The sequence below is a fragment of the Ahaetulla prasina genome, chromosome 1, assembly GCF_028640845.1.
Source record: "Ahaetulla prasina isolate Xishuangbanna chromosome 1, ASM2864084v1, whole genome shotgun sequence".
NCBI lineage: Eukaryota > Metazoa > Chordata > Lepidosauria > Squamata > Colubridae > Ahaetulla > Ahaetulla prasina.
Genome location: NC_080539.1, coordinates 196,658,889 through 196,682,507, shown reverse-complemented (window position 1 = coordinate 196,682,507; position 23,619 = coordinate 196,658,889). Strand labels below are relative to the sequence as shown.

At 37.9% G+C, this 23,619-nt stretch overlaps 1 protein-coding gene across 3 annotated transcripts in view; it reads left to right on the top strand.

Annotated features, from left to right (window-relative positions):
• The window catches only part of PARD3B (par-3 family cell polarity regulator beta), a 603,755-nt gene that overhangs the window by 328,130 nt on the left and 252,006 nt on the right, over positions 1–23,619 (top strand). For all 3 annotated transcript variants that reach the window (XM_058186680.1, XM_058186671.1, XM_058186683.1), the window contains one exon: positions 23,301–23,507. In XM_058186680.1, the coding sequence (XP_058042663.1) occupies positions 23,301–23,507 (207 nt within the window). The remainder of the gene's footprint in view (positions 1–23,300; positions 23,508–23,619) is intronic.

Sequence of the window (23,619 nt, the reverse complement as noted above, 5' to 3'; positions counted from 1 at the left end):
AAGTACTGAAGAAAACCACAAAATGCAAAGACCTGCAAATAGAACAATGTGGCAAAAGAAAGCAGAGATAATACCAATAGTAATAGCTACCTTGGGTGCAATCTCAAAACATTTGTAACATCATTTGAATACCATCGGCCTTGATAAAAATGCCCAGCCAATTGCAAAAGGCAGCTTTATGGGGAACAGCTTACATCCTGCAATGATACATATAACAGCATCAAACAAAAACATCTGCCTATCCCTACTCTATCAAAAGGATTTGATAGATGAATACAAATGCCAAATCCAGTCTAAACATCTAGCTGGGTGGGCAACCAACCATAACAATAACATATTAAACTTCTGTGCCATCCAAACCCAACAACTCTGGGTGGGTCACAACAATCATGCAAATTACAATAAAATCAATAAAAATAAAAATGAAGGATGGTAAGTATGACAGACCAGAATGAATTGAAGGGGTCTTTTCCTATTCAAAGGCCTGGGTGAAAAGCCAGGTCTTCACTGCTCTACTCAGCAACATCAAAGGATTTGAAAACCTCACTCCAGAGGATAGGTGATACTACAGAGAAGGCCTGCTTTCAGAGTCCTGATAGATGACATTTAACCAAAAGAACACAAGGTGCACCAACCCAGCAAAATCAAATTATGCAAGATAGGTGGTCCCTCAAGTAACCTCATGGTCCCTCTATGCTGTTAGAGCTCTGTAAGTAACAACCAGTACCTTGAATCACACCCAGAAGCAAACTGTGCAGCCCATGAAGCAGAGGTATTACATGGGTGTACTGAGCCATGCCTGTCCCTGCCTGTGCCACTGCATTTTGTACCAATTAAAATTTCCAAGTGGTCTTAAGGGGAAACTCCATGTGAGTGCATTGCAGTAGGCAAGCGATAAGGTTACTAGGTCATCAGTGATTATCTGAAGGCCCCTAGGAAAGGGCACAACTAGTGCACAGATGAAATTGTTCAAAAATCTTTCTAGCCACACCTGTAAACTATTCTGCAAGAAAGAAATATTAATTTGATTTGATTGCTCAGTTTCTAATTATAAGATTATAAAAGAAACAATAGCTATTTGTTACATTGCAACTACCAGCAACATTGAACAAGAGAGTATTTACTACTATTACCATACTACTAGTAGTAATCTTCATTTACTCATTTATTTCATTTTCTTAAGAAAGACACTCAGGTTGGCTGACAATTTTGGCAGTCTGTTCCAGTACTTGGTTTATAATCTAAAATGCATAGCAGAAAATGGAAAGCAAAAATTTACGGCTGAGGCTAAAGAAGGAGAAGGGAACAATCATCGTTTCAGCATTCTTGTAGCAAATCACCTGCCATTTACAATTCAAACAAATTTCTAACATGAAGCAGTGGTAAGATAGGTGGAGGCCAAATTTTCCAGCTACTCACCAGTTTTAAGACATCAAATGGGCTGAAATTCCATACCAGTCCATTATATTTTGATCAAGAGACTTGATTCTGACTGCCTTTTTTAAGAAAGGAAGAAAAATCTGGGAAAGAAGCAGCAAGCAAAGAACGTTGTTTCTCCTGCTGCACTGTGGCCATATTTAGCTGCTTCCCAGGTATATACAGCAATGAACATCAGTTTATGTTGATCCTGCTGGTTGTTTTCCCAGGCTGGCATTAATCCATAATAGTTAGCCATAATAAGTGACATGTAGGAAAACCAGACAGAATTAAGAAAACTTAATTCTAAAATTAAATTCTTTATTTAAATCCATCAAGCTTATCTACAGGTCCACATTGCTATGGTCTACTCCTGTTTTTCTAGAAAAAGAAATAGGGTTTTCAAATCAGTGTCTCCTTAATAGTAGCTGAAATATTTGTATTATGTTAATAATATATTATTTAAATAATAAGTATTCTATGTAGTATTTGCATCTTTGGCCAATTAGATTCTTGACACAAGGTCTGTATAAAATAGATGAATACATCACGGTAAAATGAAAAGCAATACTCTCCATGTTGAATGATATATTCTTGAGGCCTTCAATTTTGTTTCAACTTTTTCTTTCTACCTTGCTCAGCACTTTTACCAGTTTTTCTTCAATAGCATCAATAGCATGTATTTTACATATACATAAATACATAAATAAAATACATATACATAAAATACATATACATAAAGACACACAGACATTTGTGCTTACATTTATTTGTGGGTATATAGTTACTTATATGGATGCTCAATTTCTTAAACTGTGAGGTAAAATTCCTTAAAATGAATATGAATAGAATAGAATAGAATAGAATTTTTATTGGCCAAGTGTGATTGGACACACAAGGAATTTGTCTTGGTGCATATGCTCTCAGTGTACATAAAAGAAAAGATACGTTCATCAAGGTATAACATTTACAACACAATTGATGGTCAATATATCAATATAAATCATAAGGATTGCCAGCAACAAGTTATAGTCATACAGTCATAAGTGGAAAGAGATTGGTGATGGGAACTATGAAACGATTAATAGTAGTGCAGATTCAGTAAATAGTCTGACAGTGTTGAGGGAATTATTTGTTTAGCAGAGTGATGGCCTTCGGGAAAAAACTGTTCTTGTGTCTAGTTGTTCTGGTGTGCAGTGCTCTATAGCGTCGTTTGAGGGTAGGAGTTGAAACAGTTTATGTCCAGGATGCGAGGGATCTGCAAATATTTTCATGGCCTCTTCTTGATTCGTGCAGTATACAGGTCCTCAATGGAAGGCAGGTTGGTAGCAATTATTTTTTCTGCAGTTCTAATTATCCTCTGAAGTCTGTGTTTTTCTTGTTGGGTTGCAGAACCGAACCAGACAGTTATAGAGGTGCAAATGACAGACTCAATAATTCCTCTGTAGAACTTGGATCAGCAGCTCCTTGGGCAGTTTGAGCTTACTGAGTTGGCGCAGAAAGAACATTCTTTGTTGTCCTTTTTAATGATGTTTTGATGTTAGCTGTCCATTTGAGATCTTGCGATATGATAGAACCCAGAAATTTGAAGGTTTCTACTGTTGATACTGTGTTGTCTAGTATTGTGAGAGGTGGAAGTATGGAAGGGTTTTCCTAAAGTCTACCACCATTTCTACGGTTTTGAGTGTGTTCAGTTCCAGATTGTTTTGGTTGCACCACAAGGCTAGTCGTTCGACCTCTCGTCTATATGTGGATTCGTCATTGTCTCGAATGAGACCAATCACTGTTGTGTCATCTGCGAACTTCAGTAGCTTAACAGATGGATCATTGGAGATGCAGTCATTGGTATACAGAGAGAAGAGAAGTGGGGAGAGCACACAGCCTTGGGGGCCCCTGTGCTAATTGTACAGGTATTTGATGTGATCTTGCTTAGCTTCACCTGCTGCTTCCTGTTTGTTAGGAAGCTTGTGATCCACTTACAAGTCTGTTCCGGTACCTGTAGCTGGTTTAGCTTAGTTAGAAGAATGTCTGGAATGATGGTATTGAATGCTGAACTAAAGTCTACAAAAAGGACCCTTGCATAGGTCTTTGGAGACTCAAGATGTTGTAGGATGTAGTGCAGAGCCATATTAACAGCATCATCTGTTGATCTATTTGCTCGGTATGCAAATTGCAAGGGGTCTAACAGCGGATCCGTGATGGTTTTCAAGTAGGAAAGCACTAGCCTTTCAAAGGTTTTCATGACTACAGATGTTAAAACAACTGGTCTGTAGTCATTCAGTTCCTTGATGGTGGGCTTCTTCGGCACTGGGATGATGGTAGAGCGTTTGAAGCAAGGAGGAACATAACACATCTCTAGTGATTTATTGAAAATATGGGTGAAGATGTATCCATTATTTAGTTAAATAGGGATCCATTATGTATCCATTATTTAGTTAAATAGGGATAAAATATAAAATAAGGCTTATTAAACAGGACCAGATTTCTAGCAAGTACTATATTTTTCTCAGGTTTCATAGGGGTCTGTAATAAATTTATAGCCTTTTGGATAATTTTATTAATCAACATTTCTTTGTATTTTATATTTCCACTACATAAACAGTGCATGTTGGGTCATCATTTCAGAAACAATGTCTTACCTAAACAAAGAAACCGAATGTCCAAAGGCAGACAAAAACAGTGAGAGCAGGAGCGACTTCTGATTTACTGCCAGCTTCCTCAAGGGAACCTAGCAGGATGCATCAGAAATTTTCTCCCCTCCTCTCCTCTCCTTTTCCCCTCCCCTCTCCTTCCCCTTGCAGCAGATAAATGGCTCCTGCTAAATGGGGGAGAGAGAAAGGTCTTGCGAGACTGTCTGAGAAACTATCACAGAACTTTGAAAAGGAATATTGCATGCCCACACACCTACCAAGCAGTAGCCAGTACCACTGAAGCAGTCCAAATTTCATTCCATTGGGAGTCATGGATCTTGGATTTTGGACACATTCTGTAAGTTGACCAATTTGAGGTATCTTTGTTCAAAAATTATTGCCTTATGATGCACCATTTTGTGAGTTAAAGGTTCTGTCAGTGAGAATTTTAGTAGTATAAATTTTAGTAGTATAAAGTAGTATAAAGGGGTGGGTTCTACTTACCTTTACTACCGGTTTGCAATGGGAGCGTGCATGTGCACTCGCTTTGCTCGTGCGCGTGCACTTCTGTGCATGATGACATTGTGGCGGATGGGCGGAGCCTTCCACTAGTTTTACTACCAGTTCTATAGAACCAGACCAAATCGGGAGCAACCCACCACTGTAGTATATATGTTAAAGTTTATACTACCCAGATTACTAATTTTAATTTCTTTTCTCTTTTGTTGTATTTGTGTAGCCTGAGCAACCATTTTACTATTCTGTTTTTAATATTGTTTTTAGCGAAAATCTTTTGTATGTATTTTTCTTAACTACTAATCACTTTTGGATATTTGCATATCAATTTCCTTGCACTGATTAAAAGATTTTCACAGCAAATGCATCCATAATTCTGCTCTATTGTCATTTTCTGCTTCCACATTTTGCAGAAAATCTCACTGCCACCATAAAGCTGTTGTGGGTAGGAAGCAGCATCTGAACAATCAGTTCTTTCTCTTTCCTCCGAAACAGAGCAATCCTAAGGTCACATTGTCATACTGGATTTTCACAGATATTCCAAGGAGCATAAACACATTCTATATTGACAAAGTATATGAAACATTTAGAATTCAAGGGGATTGTTCAGAAAAGGGGAAAATGAACAATAATAAACATTGTTATGCAATAATCTATGGGTATGATCTTCGCCTTCTTACATTATTGACTACCTATTATCCTTATTATCAATCCCTATGCCAGAGTATTTTCTGATTATAAATTTTGAACATTATCTGCACTTAAAGCACACACACACACATTCCTGTCCAATAAGGAAAGTTGAACCAGCCTTTCAGTGGTTTTACACTTAAAATATTTACATGGATTTGAATTAGTATACAGAACTGTAGACAGGTCCTAAGAACCTTCCATTTTTGTCTCAAATACCTTCCGTCATAGGGAGTTTAATAATAATCTCAGTGAGATTACATTAGTGTAGTTTCATTCCTGTAAGAGTGCCTTAGATTGAATGAACCTAACCCTAACCCACTGCCTAAACCTTGTATTATCAAGAAGTAATCTAGGCTTGGCCAATTAAAAGAAAAAGCATTCAGATGTTCCTTATTGTGTACCTTCATTCCATAGATTTTATTTATATTCTTGGGAACAGGTAGCTCTCATTCCACATTCATAGCTTCATACAAATTTGGAAACAGATGGAGAACCCTATTGCAGAATTTATATATGGAAGGGAATTGCCAATTTAGGTAGATAGTAGATAGTAGCAATGTTAGAAGCTAGTAATATCTAATGCAAGGAATCTTGAACAATGACCATCCTCATGAATTATGGTCAGTAATAAATAAACACTGTCTGAATAATATATAATAAATAAAATTCTTATGCAGATGGTTTTGACATAGGGCCATAAAAGTAACCATCTCTCGGAATTTACTTAAGAGTTTGTCCTCTGCACTGCTTATGCAAACCTGAAGCATGCTTGCCCCATCAAAGCTGTAGCAGGCTTCACCATGCTGCTACTTTGCCTGCATTGGTGACTGGAACCGTTGTCAAACTCACTCTGGGCTTTGTGGTCCACTTTGTGGTCCACTTTGCCTTGGAGTTAGCCATTTCTCAAAACCTGATGGGCCTTTCTCCTGTTTTGCTTGAGAGTAGTCCATAGTCACACAGTCTGTTTTCTAATTCCTTCTTAGAGTGTGGCACCCAGAACTTGAGGTCAGCTTCTTTTACTTGAAACATAATTATTTCCAACTTGTTACTGAAAGCTGTGCCACACTTGGCAGGGCCTTTGAAGGTTGCAGAAAGGCCTTTTTGACCTGGGAGACATATGTGTTCTTTTCCCCTTTGACCCCCTTCCCACTGATTGTAAAGTGCGGCTTCTGGTGTCATTGGTCAATAACATTTCAACATCTGACCAAATGAGATAATAAAGTGGATTAGTAAACCACTTTATTAGAAAAAGGTACATTTCTGTGGAAAGCGGAAGACTGGTCTGAAGGTCTTGCTGTGAGGTGAGAGTTGAAGAGATGAGTTAGTCATTCAAGCTCTCAGCACCCCTCCACATATTCCAGACTCGGGTCTCTCCATCTCCATCTTGTCTGAGTCTCTGCATTAGGTGGCTGCAGCCAGCTAGACCTCAAGTCCTGGCTTCTGTCTGTTCACACACCTTGCAGTTTTGACCATCTCCAGCTGTGCATGGGTTAACTTCTGGACAGTTGAGAAAGCCCAAGTAAAGTTACTGTTCAGTTAAAATGTGATTATCACAGGAACAATTGTTGCGATGTCTCTCATTCTTCTCTGCTCCTTGAATTAAAGTTCAATCTTAGGCACTTTGAATAGAGTCTGAGAACTGGGACACCACCTCACTATTCAGGACTTTGTAAAAGGTCCATGTACAAGTAAATTTATGATCAGGTTAATGGCTTGGATTTGACATGCTGTTTAATTGTACCCTGGCCAGCAAATATTAGTATCTCACCTGATGTCAAACTGTGAGGATTCAAGCAGTGTAATCTCTCTGAATGATAAAGGGCAAGCAGAATAAACATTGTACTTTATGTTCTCTTCATTCAGGTCCAAGTGGATTTGGATGAATTGTTTGTTTAGTTTGCCAGTTTCTTCAGATATGCTGCCATATTGATTTCTTTTTTATTATAGGCAGTCATAACCTGACCTCTTCCAGATCCTATATTTAAAAGGTTTAATTTTTAACTTTTATTTGTAAGAAAGGGTTGAAATGCTGTAAAAACTGCTTTATTAGTAGAGCTTACCTTGCTTTGTGTTCTTGGGTTGCCCATGGCAACGATAGACAGAACATCTTAAATTAGAATTGCTGCAGGGGAGGGAACCCCAATAAAACATGTACATAAGTGCCTGAGGGAACATGATTCATTGATCAGATTGAGACTCAGCAGGTATTTGTTTTGTTTCAATACTTTCACAATTCTGAAACAAAGAATTGTTTTGTTACCTTGTTAAGAAATACATTTCCATTTTTTTAATTGGAAAAAAGCCTGCTCTTTTAACCTCATCTTTCCTCATTATGCTCATTTTCCATGTGGTAGTGATACATTTAATAATTTCTCCAGTTTGAAATTGGCTTTATCTCACAACTATTTATCTGTAGTTTGAAATAAATACTTAAATTCAAATTTTTAAGAAAACTGGTAGGGAATTGAATTGAATCAAATTGTATTAAATAATATTTTAAGTTTTCTACCTAGGAGTAGGAATTCAATAAAAAGATGGAAATATTGGGCAATATATAATGCCACTGTTACAAGTTTCACTATAATATCGAGATTAGTCAATCAAACTAGATAATTCAGATAGCAAAGTTAGTAAGAGCTAAGCCTAAATTTGACTATCATTGTTATTATTCAATATTAAAAATGTTATTATTAATATTACTACTTTTTTCCAGTCACAATTGCAGTCTCTGGCCTGCATTTATGCCTGCTAAATGAGATGTTTTTAATTCAGACTTATACATTTCAATATTTGCATCATCAGTAAAATATTTCTATCTCCCACAAGATTCTATTGATCAGAGTGAGATTATATTTACTAACTAATTCATAGAAGCAGAAGTAATTTTGGGTGCTTAACATATCTTCCCTTGTATACTAACTCCAACTGCTGTATTAAGCAAGAAATTCAGGATAATAGGCACAATTATCAACTTTTTGTTTTCAACTCTATGAACTTAGGAACCAGATAAGTAAAAACTCAATACAGGTAGTCCTCGCTTAACAGCTGGTTGCTTAGTGACTGTTTGAAGTTACCAAAGCCCCTCCAAAGGGACAAACCAATTTTGACATTCTGACAAATGTCAGCTGGTCACATGATCACTTTTTGGGCATTTGGCAACCAGCTCTTTGTTACGGCAATTTGCAGTATCCTGCGGTCGCATAATTGTAAATTTCAATATATTTCTGCTGGCTTCCAGCAAAAAAATGCCCACTGGATAAAATGCATTTGATTAACAATCACTGCATATGCATAACAACTGCAATGTTTGATAAACTACCATCACAAAAAACATCATAAAATCCAGTGGAATCACATGGCCACATGCTTAATGACCACAATGACTTATGACCATAATTCTAAGCTCAATTATCAACATATGTTGAGGACTACCTGTAAATGCTTTTCTTGTGAATTCACAACTCCTATCTTGATTGATGATTGATTATGTGCATTAAGTTGTTGTTGACTCTTTGCAACCATATAGATTTACACCAAGACTATTTATCCCTAATCTTCCAACATTTGCACCATGACTGCTATAACTAAACCCAACCATCTTGCTTCTTTCCTGTTATCTTCCTTTTCCTTTTCCTTCCCTGTCTGCATTCTTTGGAGACAAAATTTGAAAATGAAAAAATGAAAGCATGCACATGCAAGTAAATAAATAGGTACCACTTCAGTGGGAAGGTAACAGCATTCCATGATGTCACGCTGGCCATATGAATGTGGAAATGTTTTTGGACAGCGGTGGCTCAATGGCTTTGAAATGGAGATGAGCACTGCCCCCTATAGTTGGCAATGACTAGCAGAGTAAAATCCACAGGAACTGCTTTATTTAACCTTAAGTGGTTATTCTAGTGATATTTTTTTATTACCCCTGTGCTGATGTTTTTGTGGTCATCCATGATACTCTCTCATCTTGAGAACATATCTACTAAAAAAGAAAGGTCCCTCCAAAATAATACAGTGGTTCCTTCATACTCAAGGGAATCATGTTGGCGATTCATATGAAAATAGATTTCCATGCTTTGGAAGGGAGGTCTCAGAAGGGTAGGTCTAAAGGGAGCACTTGGTAATCACATTGAGTGTCTCAGTTTTATCTATGCTTGGGAACAGCTGAATATAAATATTAAATATTAACATGTCACTGAAAAACTCTCATTTTGTCTTCCCTCCAGAACATCCTCCCCAGTGAGAATGATTTTACAGGTTTCTTTTTCTAGGCTGACTAAAGCAGAAACAGTCCTAGGGAATGCTGGTTAATTCACACAGTTTTACTAGTGCAAAGGCCAGGTAATTCAAACAGATGTATGTAAAACTGTCAAATATGTAATGAGAGTTTTTAATCTGAGATTTTTTTTTTCAAATGTTCTGGGCTGCTTTGAACTTCTTTATTTCTTTGGCATATATAATAATACTCAGACTTTTTATTTCTAATTCCAGTTTAGGATCTTTTGCTTAAGGCAAAAAACCAACTAAAAGATAATGATTACCAGTAATTTGAGTATAAAATATATTTCTTTGCCTTTCATAATTCCATACGTGTTTTCTAAATGAAGCGGTGTTGAAAAGGCCATAACCCTAGGAGTGCTGGTGATAACTATTCAGTTGCTGAGCACAAATTAAAGTGTGTGATGAATATTGAAATCCCTCTGTCCCGGCTAATTTATAGTATCTCTGCAGAGATCATGCCTGAAAATGTAGATGAGTAATGATGAGGTAGGGGAAAGAGGGAAGGAAAGGACTCTAAAGGACTCTTTTAAACATTATATTTGATATCCATAAATGAAAGGAATACAGAGCCAAAATGCAAACATTTATTGGTTTTTTTTTCCTGAGAGCAAGAAAACTGTCCAGTTGTAAGATTTTTCAAGCCATTTGCTGAGGCTGTCAAAATAATCCTGGGATCATCACACTTCAGTACTTTAGTGTGGGCTAAGAAGGGCAGAGTATTAACCCTTTTTTCAGTAATTGACCCTGGTCTTTTAAGTTTGTGTATCCTAGAAACTTAACAAGGAATACAATCTGTTACTATAGTCTGAATGTAACCTTCCTTAGACTGGCTCTTTCACCTTGCTCATTTTCTCTATAACCTTTCAATAGAAGGGCTTTGCAAAGTAATAGATAAATTTGGAAACATAATTAACTAAAACTTTTCATTTCACAATACCAGAGAATTGGAAGGCACTGCAGTCCAACTCTACAGCGTCTCTGGTGGGTGACCTTTCAGCCTCTGTTTTAAGAAAATGAATCAATTAATATTGTTCTACGGGTTGTTCCTGAATTTTGAAATTCACCCTGATATCTAGTCTATGTCACCCTGCTGGTTTAAGTTTCACTTGTGGTTGACAAGGATATCGAGATCACTTTACATGTACTAATGCTGAACCAGTCTTCTCTATCCAATACTTGTGTCTTATATTTTTCCTACTCAATTTCTCCAAATTCAATTATATGATCATAGTCATCTCAGCTCAAGTCTGTCTACATTGTTAACAAACAATTAGCCACCCCTCATCTGCAGATATGATAAGCATCTTCTGAAATGCTTCATTCAAGTCATTGTATTCATTGCATGAAAAACAGAACAAAATTAAGTATAGTATATACAGTAGTATTCAGAAAATCACTTCAAATAGGTATATTTTTCATATGACATTTTGCCAATAATTCTACAAATTGAGAAAACACACCATAGAACAAATGTTCCTCCCAATTTCTATTTACAGATCTGCAAGGAAATTGATTATCTTCCCTTTAGAACAGTATTGGCAAACCTGCACGGGAGCACCGGAAACTGGAAGAGCAGTTCTCTCTCAGCTCAGGAAGTTGAGCTTCTGACTGGCACGCATGCATATGGCAGAAACCAGTCACCTAGTTTCTGGCATGAAGAACAGCTGGCTGGCATGCATGCACATGGCAGAAACCAGAAGCTCAGCTCCCTGGTGCGCGCATGTGTGTCAGGGAACTGATCTTCCTGTTTCCAGCGCTCCCGTGTACAAGAAGACCAGCTGGTCGGTGCACCAGAACCTGGAACAGCAACGGGTGACAGCTGGTGTGCCCGGAGAGATGGCTCTGTGTGCCATAGGTTCACCAGCACTGTTCTAGAACTTCATCACAAGAATTCCTAAGCCATCTCTGAGGAATTAAAATGTTTATATATACATAAAATATCATATATTCATGCACACGCATACAAAACAAATACTATCCAATTCTAAAAGAACAATCATGAGTGGAGGAAGACTTAGATTATCCACATAAACAGGAATGGATTTTGATTTTACGTGACAAGAACAGTATTAATTTTTTCTATAATATTTAAATTCTTGTCCCTCTGTAGGCACACACATGCTTTATTGGGTCAGTTGTGCAATCTTCCTAACCTTTTTGAGTCTGGGACGCATTTGGAATGTTGAATATGTGTTATGGACCCACTCCCCTCAAAACAATTGCCATGGTGGATATGAATATCCATTTAGCAGAAGGCTGTGCTTATTTCTCTTCATTTACTCTAGTCTCCCCAAATGTTCTACATTACGTGATTTTACCTTTGTTGTTTCTTTTCACCTTCACTAGGCATGAGGACACTTTTCCACACAAAGCCTAGAATTTAATCACCCACCTTGCTATCTTCTAATAACACTTTGTGGGGGTATGTGCCTGGGGTGACATTACTGGTAATATGCAGAATTTTTTGAGGCTGGCTGCTATACTTTGCAGTGTGCCAACTTCCAATTAATATTTTAAATTAAAAGGCCTTCTGTACACCTGACTGGGGTAGACTTGTCCATAAATATGCATCACCACCCATGTTCTGTCTAGTTTTGCCAATTGACTATATTTTATGAGGAAGAATTATCATTTTTCTGAGGGAAATATATTGCAAGCAATTTATCCAATACTTGTTTCTTCTGAAATGGTTCTAAACTTGTTGTATCCTTCTGATATTGGGATATTTAAGTAACCTGTTTTACACAAATTCATTTCTCTGAATCGGTTCCCAGAAGCATCTTCTTTTAACTGGAGTATACAAGGAAATTAGTCTGTATGATAAATTAAAGTGTCAGTAGTTCTAATACTTGCTAGTTTAAAAGTTCTGCTTAATTGCTCAAACATTAACTACCTTGCACTTCAGCTGCCAATGATATATTCCTGTTTCTTCAAATTTTACTCCCTGTCCCTTTCATTTGGAAGCCACTTCCTTTTTTAGAGATATTTATTTGGACATATCAAAAATAGTTGAATGAGGGGATACTGAGCTGAAAGACAACAGAGTTTGATCTTACTTATCAAGCAAGGGACCAAGATTGGGAGTTTGTTTATTTACTTATTTGTTTTCCATATTTTGAACTTGTCCAACTCCCTCACAGAGTGACTCTAGGTGGAGATTTGCATTTCCTTTTTTCTCTCAGACAAAAAATCATACCAGTCAGGAAGGCCATCTTGCTCTTTCTTTGTCCTGTTTTAGAATAATAGCAGAGAGAGGGGATAAATGTTACCATTATTGTGCATTTATTTCACTAATTGCATCGTGCTCTGTAAGAATCATATACACCACCAATGAAAACAGTTTATTATTGCATTGGTGGACCTCAGCTTAGGATCTTCCTGCTCCAAATTGTACCTAACGCTCTGGGGCAAGTTGGAGAGGGGGCTGAAGAAGAAAGGTAATCCTACTTTATGTAAATACATAAATTTAGATAGGTCCAGTCCTATATATATATATATTTACTCTGTAGCAACATGGTCCAATATATGCAGGCAGTTATGGTAAGAATCTAAGCATTGCTGAAACAATGTCTTTATGGGTGTGTCTATAGTTTACATTTTTCTATCAGAACATACCAGGATTTTTTGGAAAGACTCACTGGGCTTTCTCAGGCAATACTTCTGGTTTGTATTGGTTCTATAGATTGTTTTTATTTATTTATTTATTTATTATTTTGATTTATATACCGCCCTTCTCCTGAAGGACTCAGCGCGGTTTACAGCCAGGTAAAAAACAAAAATACAAACATTAAAAACATTTTAAAAAACTAAATTTAGTTTGGCTAAGAGAGACTAAAAACTCTAATAAAACCCCCATTAAAACCATTAGGCCAGCCCTGCGTGATGAAACAAAAATGTCTTCAGCTCGCAGCGAAAGGTCCGGAGGTCAGGGATTTGACGTAACCCTGGAGGCAGCTCGTTCCAGAGGGCAGGAGCCCCCACAGAGAAGGCCCTCCCCCGGGGGTCGCCAGTCGACATTGTCTGACCGACGGCACCCTGAGGAGACCCTCCCTATGGGAGCGCACTAGTCGATGGGAGGCAATTGGTAGCAGCAGGCGGTCCCGTAAATAACCGGTCCTATGCCATGGAGCGCTTTAAAGGTGGTCACCAGCACCTGGAATTGCACCTGGAAGACCACTGGCAACCAGTGTAGCTTGCCAGTGGTGTTACATGGGAGCCTCGAGTTGCTCCCTCTACTACCCGCGCAGCTGCATTCTGGACCAGTTGGAGCCTCCGGGTGCTCTTCAAGGGGAGCCCCATGTAGAGAGCGTTGCAGTAATCCAGGCGGGAAGTGACGAGGGTGTGAGTGACCATGCATAAGGAATCCCGGTCTAGGAAGGGGCGCAACTGGCGTATCAGGCGAACCTGATAAAAAGCTCCCCTGGTGACGGCTGTCATATGCTCTTCTAAAGACAGCTGTACATCCAGGAGGATGCCTAGATTGCGAACCCTTTCCATGGGGGCCAATGACTCGCCCCCAACAGTTAGCGATGGAGTCAGCTGACTGTACCGGGATGCCGGCATCCACAGCCACTCAGTCTTGGAAGGGTTGAGTCAAAGCCTGTTTTTCCCCATCCAGACCCGCACGGCCTCCAGACGCTGGGACATCACTTCAACGGCTTCGTTGGGGTGGTTAGGGGTGGAAATGTACAGCTGTGTATCATCAGCGTACACATGACATTGCATATGTTGAACAGGAGAGGCGAGAGAACCGACCCCTGTGGCACCCCACACATGAGGCGCCTCACGGTCATGTTTTGATTTCCAGCTTAATATATATGAGGTGAAGAAGGCTTCCATCTATGAACACTAGTTCTATGCATGCATATGCATTTGTGTGTGTGTACAAAATTTAAAACTAATATAACCATTGCTTTTCTAGTACTTTTATTACAAAACACATTGTGAAACTGCAGTTTTATACTGGCAAACATAAAAAAAATTAAACAATGCTAAATCAGTTAATGAAAGTGCATCTTATTATCCTAGAGGATCTATTGTATTTTGATATTCTTTATTGAAAATGTAAATATGTTTATGGTTTTTTTCCTTGAACTATTGTTTTTATACTTTTTAAATGTAAATGTGTGTAGTACTGTACAATAGTAATAGTAATAGTATAGTACAGCATAGCATAGCATAGAATAGCATAGCATAGTATATTAATACAGGACAAAAACTTTGTAGATATAGTTTTCATTGTCTGGTTTTGTATTACATATTTGAACTTTTATTTTGTATTAAAGTGATAGTATTCAAGTCTTGTATTTCTATAATTTTTTATTACCATTATTTATTTTCCTTTTTCATTATACCAATACTGCCTTGCATATGGTTCACATACTGTGTAAACAATTATAAATAAAAATATAGCAAATATTGATAACAAATTTTGAGGAACCATCCCACATATCCTGAGCTGTGGATAATAGTGGCCTTGAATGAAAAGGGGAAAAATTAGAGAAATTTACCATGGCAGCCAATTTTTTTCCATCTTGTATGGCAGAGGTATCAAATTGGCAGCCCACAGGCCAGATGCATAACGCACAGGCCACGCCCACTCCAACTCCATGAAGGGGGGAAATGTCACGATACGTTACATGATGGCAACGTGACGCCATGAGTTTGACCCCTGTGCTGTATGGGCTCATACCCATAATACCAGTGTCCTGTAAGAAAGTAATCTAATGGAAATTATTCTCAGGCTACAATGGTATTGCTTACATTGAATTAGTATAATTTTCTTGCTTCATCTTAGTTACTATTGATGGCTATGGTCTATAATCTTATATCATCCAATATAAATTATAGTATAGAATAGTTTAGTTTCTTAATATTGACAGAATGAGATAGCTCCGAAAAGTCATTGTATGCATATGTGCATACATTATGTGTGCTCAGAAGTGTATATGTGAACAACCAGAAGCCAGGCTCCGTAGGTAGAGTTACCACACTGCTAGGGAAAGGAAGACATGTCTTCTTTTTTGTCGTCTGTCAGGAAGGCATAGTCTTTAAAATCAAATATTGTTTAACTTCTTCAGTATCTAACATGCTAACTCTTCCTGACCAGCTTTTTTTTCCTGTACCTTTGTGATTAGCACCTAATAAGTGCTCACCTCAAGTTCACAAGTTATGCTCTGTGACCTTAATTGTTGACTAGAACCCACAGCCAGTTTGACCTACTGCCTCAAATTACAAAATCATGATCAAGAGCACACCTGGTTTCTCTATGCTTCTTCGTCTTTGAAATTCCATGTCTTGCTTTAATTTCCCCCAATTTTCACTATCCTTTTTGAGCTGTAGTGCCCAGACATGGACACATTATCCCAAATGTGGACTGACAGGGCAGAATAGAGTGACCAATTATTTTCCATGACCTGGATCCTATGCTAAATTTTATTAATAAATAATCAATCTATTTATGTAAGTGCAATACAAAAATGTAATTTTCTTTTTATCTGATTTTTAAAATAATCTATTATGTAGGCTTTTCAAATGAAATAATATTATCAAAGGAAAAAGGCTACTAAATGTTCTGCATTATTCTAGGAGAATGTGTTCTCAGTAGGAATTTTGAATAAATGATGTTAGCTGGTTTTAAATAGTATGATTCAAGGAGGTGAGAGAGGCAAACTTCACATTTATTCAAGCAAGTACAGTGTGTTGTTAATCTTTGCCACTTCACTCCATATTTTGACAGGATCCCTATAAAATGCTCTTAGGCCATAAACGGAACATAAGCCTGTTCAACGTGTTCTCTAATTTTAGATGCATTAGCAAGAACTAATGAAGTGTTTAACTGAGTTTACTTGTTAAATAAATGCTGTCATGTTTTTTTCCCCTCTTTTCTTTCTACATTTCAAAAAATACCTGGGGAGGCAGCTATATGGGAGGTTAAAAAGAAGGAAGTATTTAATTTGTCTCTTTTGATCAAACTGAACATTTATACAACAAATATTTGCAATTACTTTTTTTCATATTCATATTGTATTTCACATTCAAAGAGTCTCACAAGTATTTATAAAAGGTAGGAACTTCATGACTGATTCACTAGCTATATGTTACTAACAGGGTGGGTTTTACTTACCTTTACTAACCTTTACTAACTAAGCGACCGTGCTTGTATGCTTGTGCGCATGCGCAGATCACCCATGATGATGTCGTGGCGGGTGGGCGGAGCCTCCCACTGGTTTTACTACCGATTCTATAGAACCGGACCGAACTGGGAGCAACCCACCACTGGTTGCTAAGTACCGTATATACTCGAGTATAAGCCGAGTTTTTCAGCACGTTTTTTGTGCTGAAAAACGTCCCCTCGGCTTATACTCGGGTCTATACGGCTTATACTGAGTCCCAGTTTACCCCAGTTTTGGGGTAAAATTGGGGACCTCGGCTTATACTCGAGTATATCGGCTTATACTCGAGTTGTTTTTTTTTGTTTTTCACATTTTACCGACAGCTGGGAAGCCCTGCGGTGCAGTGAGAGGGCAGGCGGGAGCCGCCAGCCTTCTCAGCTGAGGGAGGAGGGTTTCAACGGTGGGTGCCTCATTTCCACCCTCGGCTTATACTGAGTCCCAGTTTACCCCAGTTTTGGGGTAAAATTGGGGACCTCGGTTTTACTACCGATTCTATAGAACCGGACCGAACTGGGAGCAACCCACCACTGGTTGCTAAGTATATAATATGTAAGGTGATATAGCCACATTTATGTCCATAAATAAGTAGAACATTTTCTAAGGGAGGAATATCTGGAATAAATTTTTTATATAATGTGCTGACATTGTAAACTGCCCAGAGAGTGCTATAAAGCACTATGGGGCAGTGTAGAAGTCTAAGGGCTATTGCTATAATGATTGTATTCACCTGGGTTTTTTATCCAGCTGTAAAATCCAAGAAAGTGCCAAAAAGATTTGATAGCAGAATCCAAGATACTTGATCACAGCCATATGCCCTAATGATTGCATCAAGAATGACATTATCCTTCAGTTATATTTTCAAAGACAAAAATTGTATATCCTTTCAATGGAAATTAATCCTCCCAAGTGTCATTGTAACACATATGGCATCCATCTATATCAACCCTTATGCCTTTGTACTTTCCTCTCAAGTTTTAACAACTTAACTCTACTGGTATATGAAACAAAAGTCAAACTTGCTATTAATTTAATCTATTCCAAAAGCACCAAAATGGTTGATCAGTTTGATCAGATCCATTTAAAGGCAAAGACAAACTAAGCATGCAGTTCTTGCTTTGTTTTGTTTTCTTACAAGGCTTAGGAAGAATATCATTGTGAATACACACATTACAGACATTTAAGTGGGGGAGGAAGATAATGAGATAATGCCTTCCTGGATCAGGACATTCCATGCAGAGGTTTAATCTTTATACACCAAAGTCCAAACATTGCAACATAGGGAGCAGTGTGGTATAATGGCGCTATATATTAATGTAGTCCACTTTCAGCAATGGGTGATTTTGGGGCTGGTCCATCTCTCTGCCTGTCCTATCTTCACAGTGTGCTGCTGCTGATTGTTTAAAATAGGAGAAGTGAACAAATGTATTCTTCCTTGAACTCCCAAACAAATAAAACCAAATCAAAATCGGTATCCCAGACTGTTTGAAAATGAAGTCCACCCATACCAAATCTGTTTCTCCCCCCCACCCCACCATCATTTTAAGTTTTGAACTGGGGTAAAATAGCATTCCTTCTAGTCCAAGACTTTCAGAAGGTTCAGCTTGCTTCGCATAGCAGAGAATGACAAGCTGCTCTGAGGATCTTAAAGAATAGACTATTTTATTGTGGCTCTTATTGCAGTGGGGCTGGTTGGGGAAGGAGAAGATTCTAACCTAGCTTCAAGTCCATTTTGTGAGCTTGCAGTGGTAAAAATATAGTCTATAGCACACATAATGTATAGTCTATTTAAAAAAGGCTTGCTTTTTTGGACAACTAGAGCAGTACCAATAATAGGGCTTACAAAGTGGGGGATGCAGTTGTGCTTCCTTTTTCCCACCCTCTTTTTCTACTTGGATTGAATAATTTTAGGCTACATGGTTCATATATATTTTATGCATGTGCCTGTAAGTTATTACTTAGAAGTCATCTCTTTATCATCCATGTTTCTCTGAAATGTGTTTCCTAAAAATGAACCTAAATTGTGAATTCAAGCCCAAAACCGAGACCTAGTGTGGATTAAACACTACAGGAGAATCCTATATTTAGAGCCAGGTAGTGGTTTTCTTGTTGAAAGCTAGCAATCAAAGTTGTTTTCTCACTAGAAAGCAACCTTCCTTTTTCCTCTACTGATCAGAAAACCTTTTATTTTAGCGGTGCCTTCTTCACTGATTTTTCTTTTATTTTTTGTTGTTCCTTTTCAGCCTCAAATGGGCACCACTGTACCTCTCACTGAGGCTCATGCCTTGATTAATTTTAAATACCTTCACCTTGCACACAGGGCAGTGCTCACAGTCCATTTCTGCAGTTGCTAATTTGGCAATAATGGTAGTCTCCACAATGGCAATTAATGAACAAAGGAAGCTTGCACTTTGTGACCTAGCAACCAGGTTCCCTTTAAACTGGTTTCTCTCATTTTCTCTCTTTCTTTTTTGTGTACAAGCCCTCAAAGTCCCAGAGGAGAGCAGAGTTAAATTGCTTTGTGATCTTTACTATGGATGGCAATACTTGCTCTCCTTTTCCTTTCTTTTCCTTCCTCTCTCCTGGTTTCATTAATTACTTGAATTAATTTACTCATTATTGCATTGTGTATTTAGTTCTAAACATGCAAATATCACCAGATTTAGTATTATATTTAAATAGCTATCATTCTCTCAAGGCTCCAAAATTCTTTATTAAGCAGCAACCAGCATGCTATTTTGCCTGTTTAATTTTTTTTTTAGAGCAACTGGATTAATCCAAGTATCTTATTGGTCTTTCTGCATCAGAAATCATAACATAATGTTTACATTCTTCACATACCATCTATCACTTACTGAGCTCTTTATTTTCTTGTGTGCCTTGTTTCAAAAGTCTTAATAAATTTCTATTTGGAAACGTCCATTATACAACCATTTATTTGAATGAGTTCTTTTTCTGGGTTTGCTTGGGTTATATGCAGTTCATGCAGTAAAAAAACCTGGACTGAGAAGAGAGAGGAACCATTTCCTGGGGGCGGGGTGTTTTAATGCTTTGTCATAATGTTCAGAATAAAGCATAGTAATCAGTAAGATCTGCATTAAAAGCAAAATACTACTCTGGAAAAATATTCAGCACTGCCACCATTCTTTCAATTCACAGCTAATATATATGAAAACAAAACTGAAAACTCTTTCCAGCACATCTTTTATTCCCCTATGCATGCTCATTTTTTCCTTGCACATATTTTCTCTATATCCCATCATGATCTTTCTCTTTATTTTGCATCACTAAAGCCTTTGAAACTTCGGGTGTGCTAATTATCATTTGCTAGTTCTGCACCCTGCAATCTTCCCTGTTGTGTTGCGTATCTCAACCATTTCAAAATGCTCTAAGTCTCTTTCTACATCATCCTGCCCCTTTTCTTTCTGCATCTTAATATTATTTTTCTACTTCTGGACTATGATCTTTTTTCAACACATTTATCAGCCCTTTGTTCATTGTACCCATAGGCCAAAAGTAGCAGTGATGATGCCATTAGACTAGACTAGACTAGACTAGACTAGACTAGACTAGAATAGAATAGAATAGAATAGAATAGAATAGAATAGAATAGAATAGAATAGAATTCTTTATTTGTCAAGTGTCAGTGGACTCACAAGGAATTTGTCTTGGTGCATACATTTGTCAAGAATTATGAGGTACAAGACTTAATGATAGTCATAGTGAAACAGTCATTATAAGTCTTAAGGATACCGGCAACAAGGTTACAATCATACAGACATAAATGGGAGGAGATGGCTGATAGGAATGATGAGAAGATTAATAGTAATGCAGACTTAGTAACTAGTTTGACAGTGTTGAGGGAATTATTTGTTTAGCAGAGTGATGGCATTTGGGAAAAAACTGTTCTTGTGTCTAGTTGTTCTGGTGCGCAGTGCATCAGAAGTGCAGTGCTCTGTAGCATTGTCATTTTGAGGGTAAGAGTTGAAACAGTTTATATCCAGGATGCGAGGAATCTGTAAATATTTTCACAGCTCTCTTTGACAGGTCCTCAATGGAAAGCAGATAGGTAGTAATTATTTTTTCTGCTAATTATCGTCTGAAATCTGTGTCTGAAGGAATTATTGAGTCTGTCATCTGCACCTCTGTAGAACTGCATCAACAGCTCCTTGGGCAGTTTGAGCTTTCAGAGTTGGCACAGAAAGAACATTCTTTGTTGTGCTTTTTTGATGATATTTTTGATGTTGAGTGTCCATTTTAGGTCGTGAGATATGGAAGAACCTAGAAATTTGAAGGTCTCTACTGTTGATACTCCTAAAGTCCAGCACCATTTCTACAGTTTTGAGTGTGTTCAGTTCCAGATAATTCTGGTCGCACCATGAGGCTAATAGTTCAACCTACCGTCTGTATGCGAATTCATCATTGTCTCGAATGAGACTGATCACTGTTGTGTCATCTGTGAACTTCAGTAGTTTAACAGATGAATCGTTTGAGATGCAGTCATTGGTAAAGAGAAGAGAAGTGGGGAGAGCACACAGCCTTGTGGGGGTCCCTGTGCTAATTGGGAAGGCCGGTTTTTCTCTCTCACCTGGCTCCAGAGCCTCTCTAGGAGTCTCTGGAGGCTGGGGACAGCAAAAAAATTCACTTTCTGTCCAACCGAAAGTTGGATAACAGGCCATTTTTGGTCTCCAGAGGGCCTCTGGGGGGTGGTGAAGGCTGTTTTCACCCTCCCAAGTCTTATAGAGAGACTCTGGAGCCAGGTGAGAGAGAAAAATGCACCTACTGGGCCATCGCGTGCCAGGAGCTGGGGGGGGGTGTCTTGCACGTATGTGCGGGGGCAGGGTGCATAGAATTATGGGTGTGGGCACGTGCGCGCATGACCCTCCTCACCCACCCCTCCTGGCACGGGATGGCAAAAAGGTTAGCCATCACTGTTGTTGGATGTAGTTAGGACAAAAGCGATATTCTTATGTACTTGAACTTTACATTGTAATATTGTGACCCAAGTTTCATCACTTGGCACCTTCTCCCAACCCATGGATGTTTATGACTGCATCCCCAGTTCTAAGTCTTTGCTTCTTTTCTTCTTTTAGTCTCTTTCATAGTCTCTTTATTAATTTATTTGTGGGCTGTATTTAAAGAATTAAAATAGCCACAGTAAATTATATGGAAAGAAACATAAAATTTAATCATCCATAGTCAAATGTAAAAAACAAAACCCACAATATAGCAATAAATAACTCCTGCAGCAATAAATCATCAGATAGCACCACTCATTATTCCTCAATTCATTTCTGGGGGGAAAAAAACCTATTTTAACCAATTTCCACACAAATAGATGACTAATCTGTCTTCCAGAAGGATGATATTCCTTCATAATGTTCTTTTTTTTCCCTTCCCTTTTCTTGCACTTTGTTCTTCTTAACTATTTTAAGCAGGAACTACAGACATAATGCAGTCTCATCAGGTCCCTCAAGGGTAAGCAAGCTATAGAATAGGTGCCTATCAAAAATGGTCTGGGAAAGGTAATGCTATTGATCTGGGAGAACCAAACCTGATAGAGTGACTCTCTCTTTTTACACTTCAGGCAGCTTTTGTTGACCCTAATTATTAGAAAGAATTGGGAAAAATTTGTAAACAATCCAGGTCAATTAGCTTCTTCCCCAGCCCATTGAGATGATTTATGAAAACATAAAATCTAAGTACATAGCATACAGAAATCCTTTAGCAATCTTGCTTGGCGAGATTTGTTCAGCTAACAATAATATGCCTAGTTGTGTTTTAAGAGCATCTTTTGTTTTTTGTTTTATCCCCCCCTGTGGCTTCTGCTGTGTAGATCTGCTTTTTAGCTTCTCTGTGGGCAGCTTTTTTTGCAACACCTTTTCTGGCAAGTCCCCTAATTCACTTTTCATTTAGTTTGCAAAAAACCCTATGCTGTTTTCCATGTCTTCACAAGACAGTTCCTTTAGTCTTCAAACATACCAGTGGAGGAGGCTGCCTATGCAGATGACTTGGTTTTCCAAATGCATTCTGTGCCAAAAAGTTGAGGGTTAAAATATTTGAGACATTTTCATAAACATTTCTGGAAATAAATTAATAGTTTTTTTGTTCCTTTAAAAAAACTTATCAGTGAAAAAAATATATAGATATATCCCAGTAAACTTGGTAGACATATTTAGGATTTATGTGGTTATTGAAGGAGGGTTACTTTCTTTATGAAACTAGGATTCATTTGTTTTAGCAACGCCTATGTCAGTTGTGAAATTAGATTAGGATCTTGGGGGAATTTTAGATCCTGCTGTTTTGATTCCCTCAAGTTTTACAATAATACTATTTTTGTGTTAAATATGCACCCAGCTTTTGTAGTTTATGTTTTCTGTGCCTATGAAATTAACATCTAATTTACCTGACTTCATAGTCATGCATAGTTCTGCCTAATTATGAACAAGAGGTGACTTCCAGTTATGTAAGTTCAAGATCTAGTATTATAATATAATGGTGTACTAATTGCCGTTCTAACTTTAAAACTTGGAAAATAAGCAGCTTTGTTACAGCTTTTTCTATTATTGAATCTTTTTCTATTATTCCATTTCTTTAGAATCTCCTAGTAAGGATATTGGTCCCACCCTGGGATTAAAAAAGTCGAGTTCCCTAGAAAGTCTCCAGACAGCTGTTGCTGAAGTAAAAAAGAACGAACTTCCATTCTACAGGCCTAGACCTCACATGGTCCGTGGTAGGGGATGTAACGAGAGTTTCAGAGCTGCCATTGATAAATCCTATGATGGACCTGAAGACGTGGCAGGAGGTAGGTATCACAGAACTTTATTAAAGAAAACATTCTTTTTTAATAAATCTATGTTGTCCTATGAAAATTCATCTATAAAAACCTATTTCAAAGAGTTTAATGCAATTTTGCA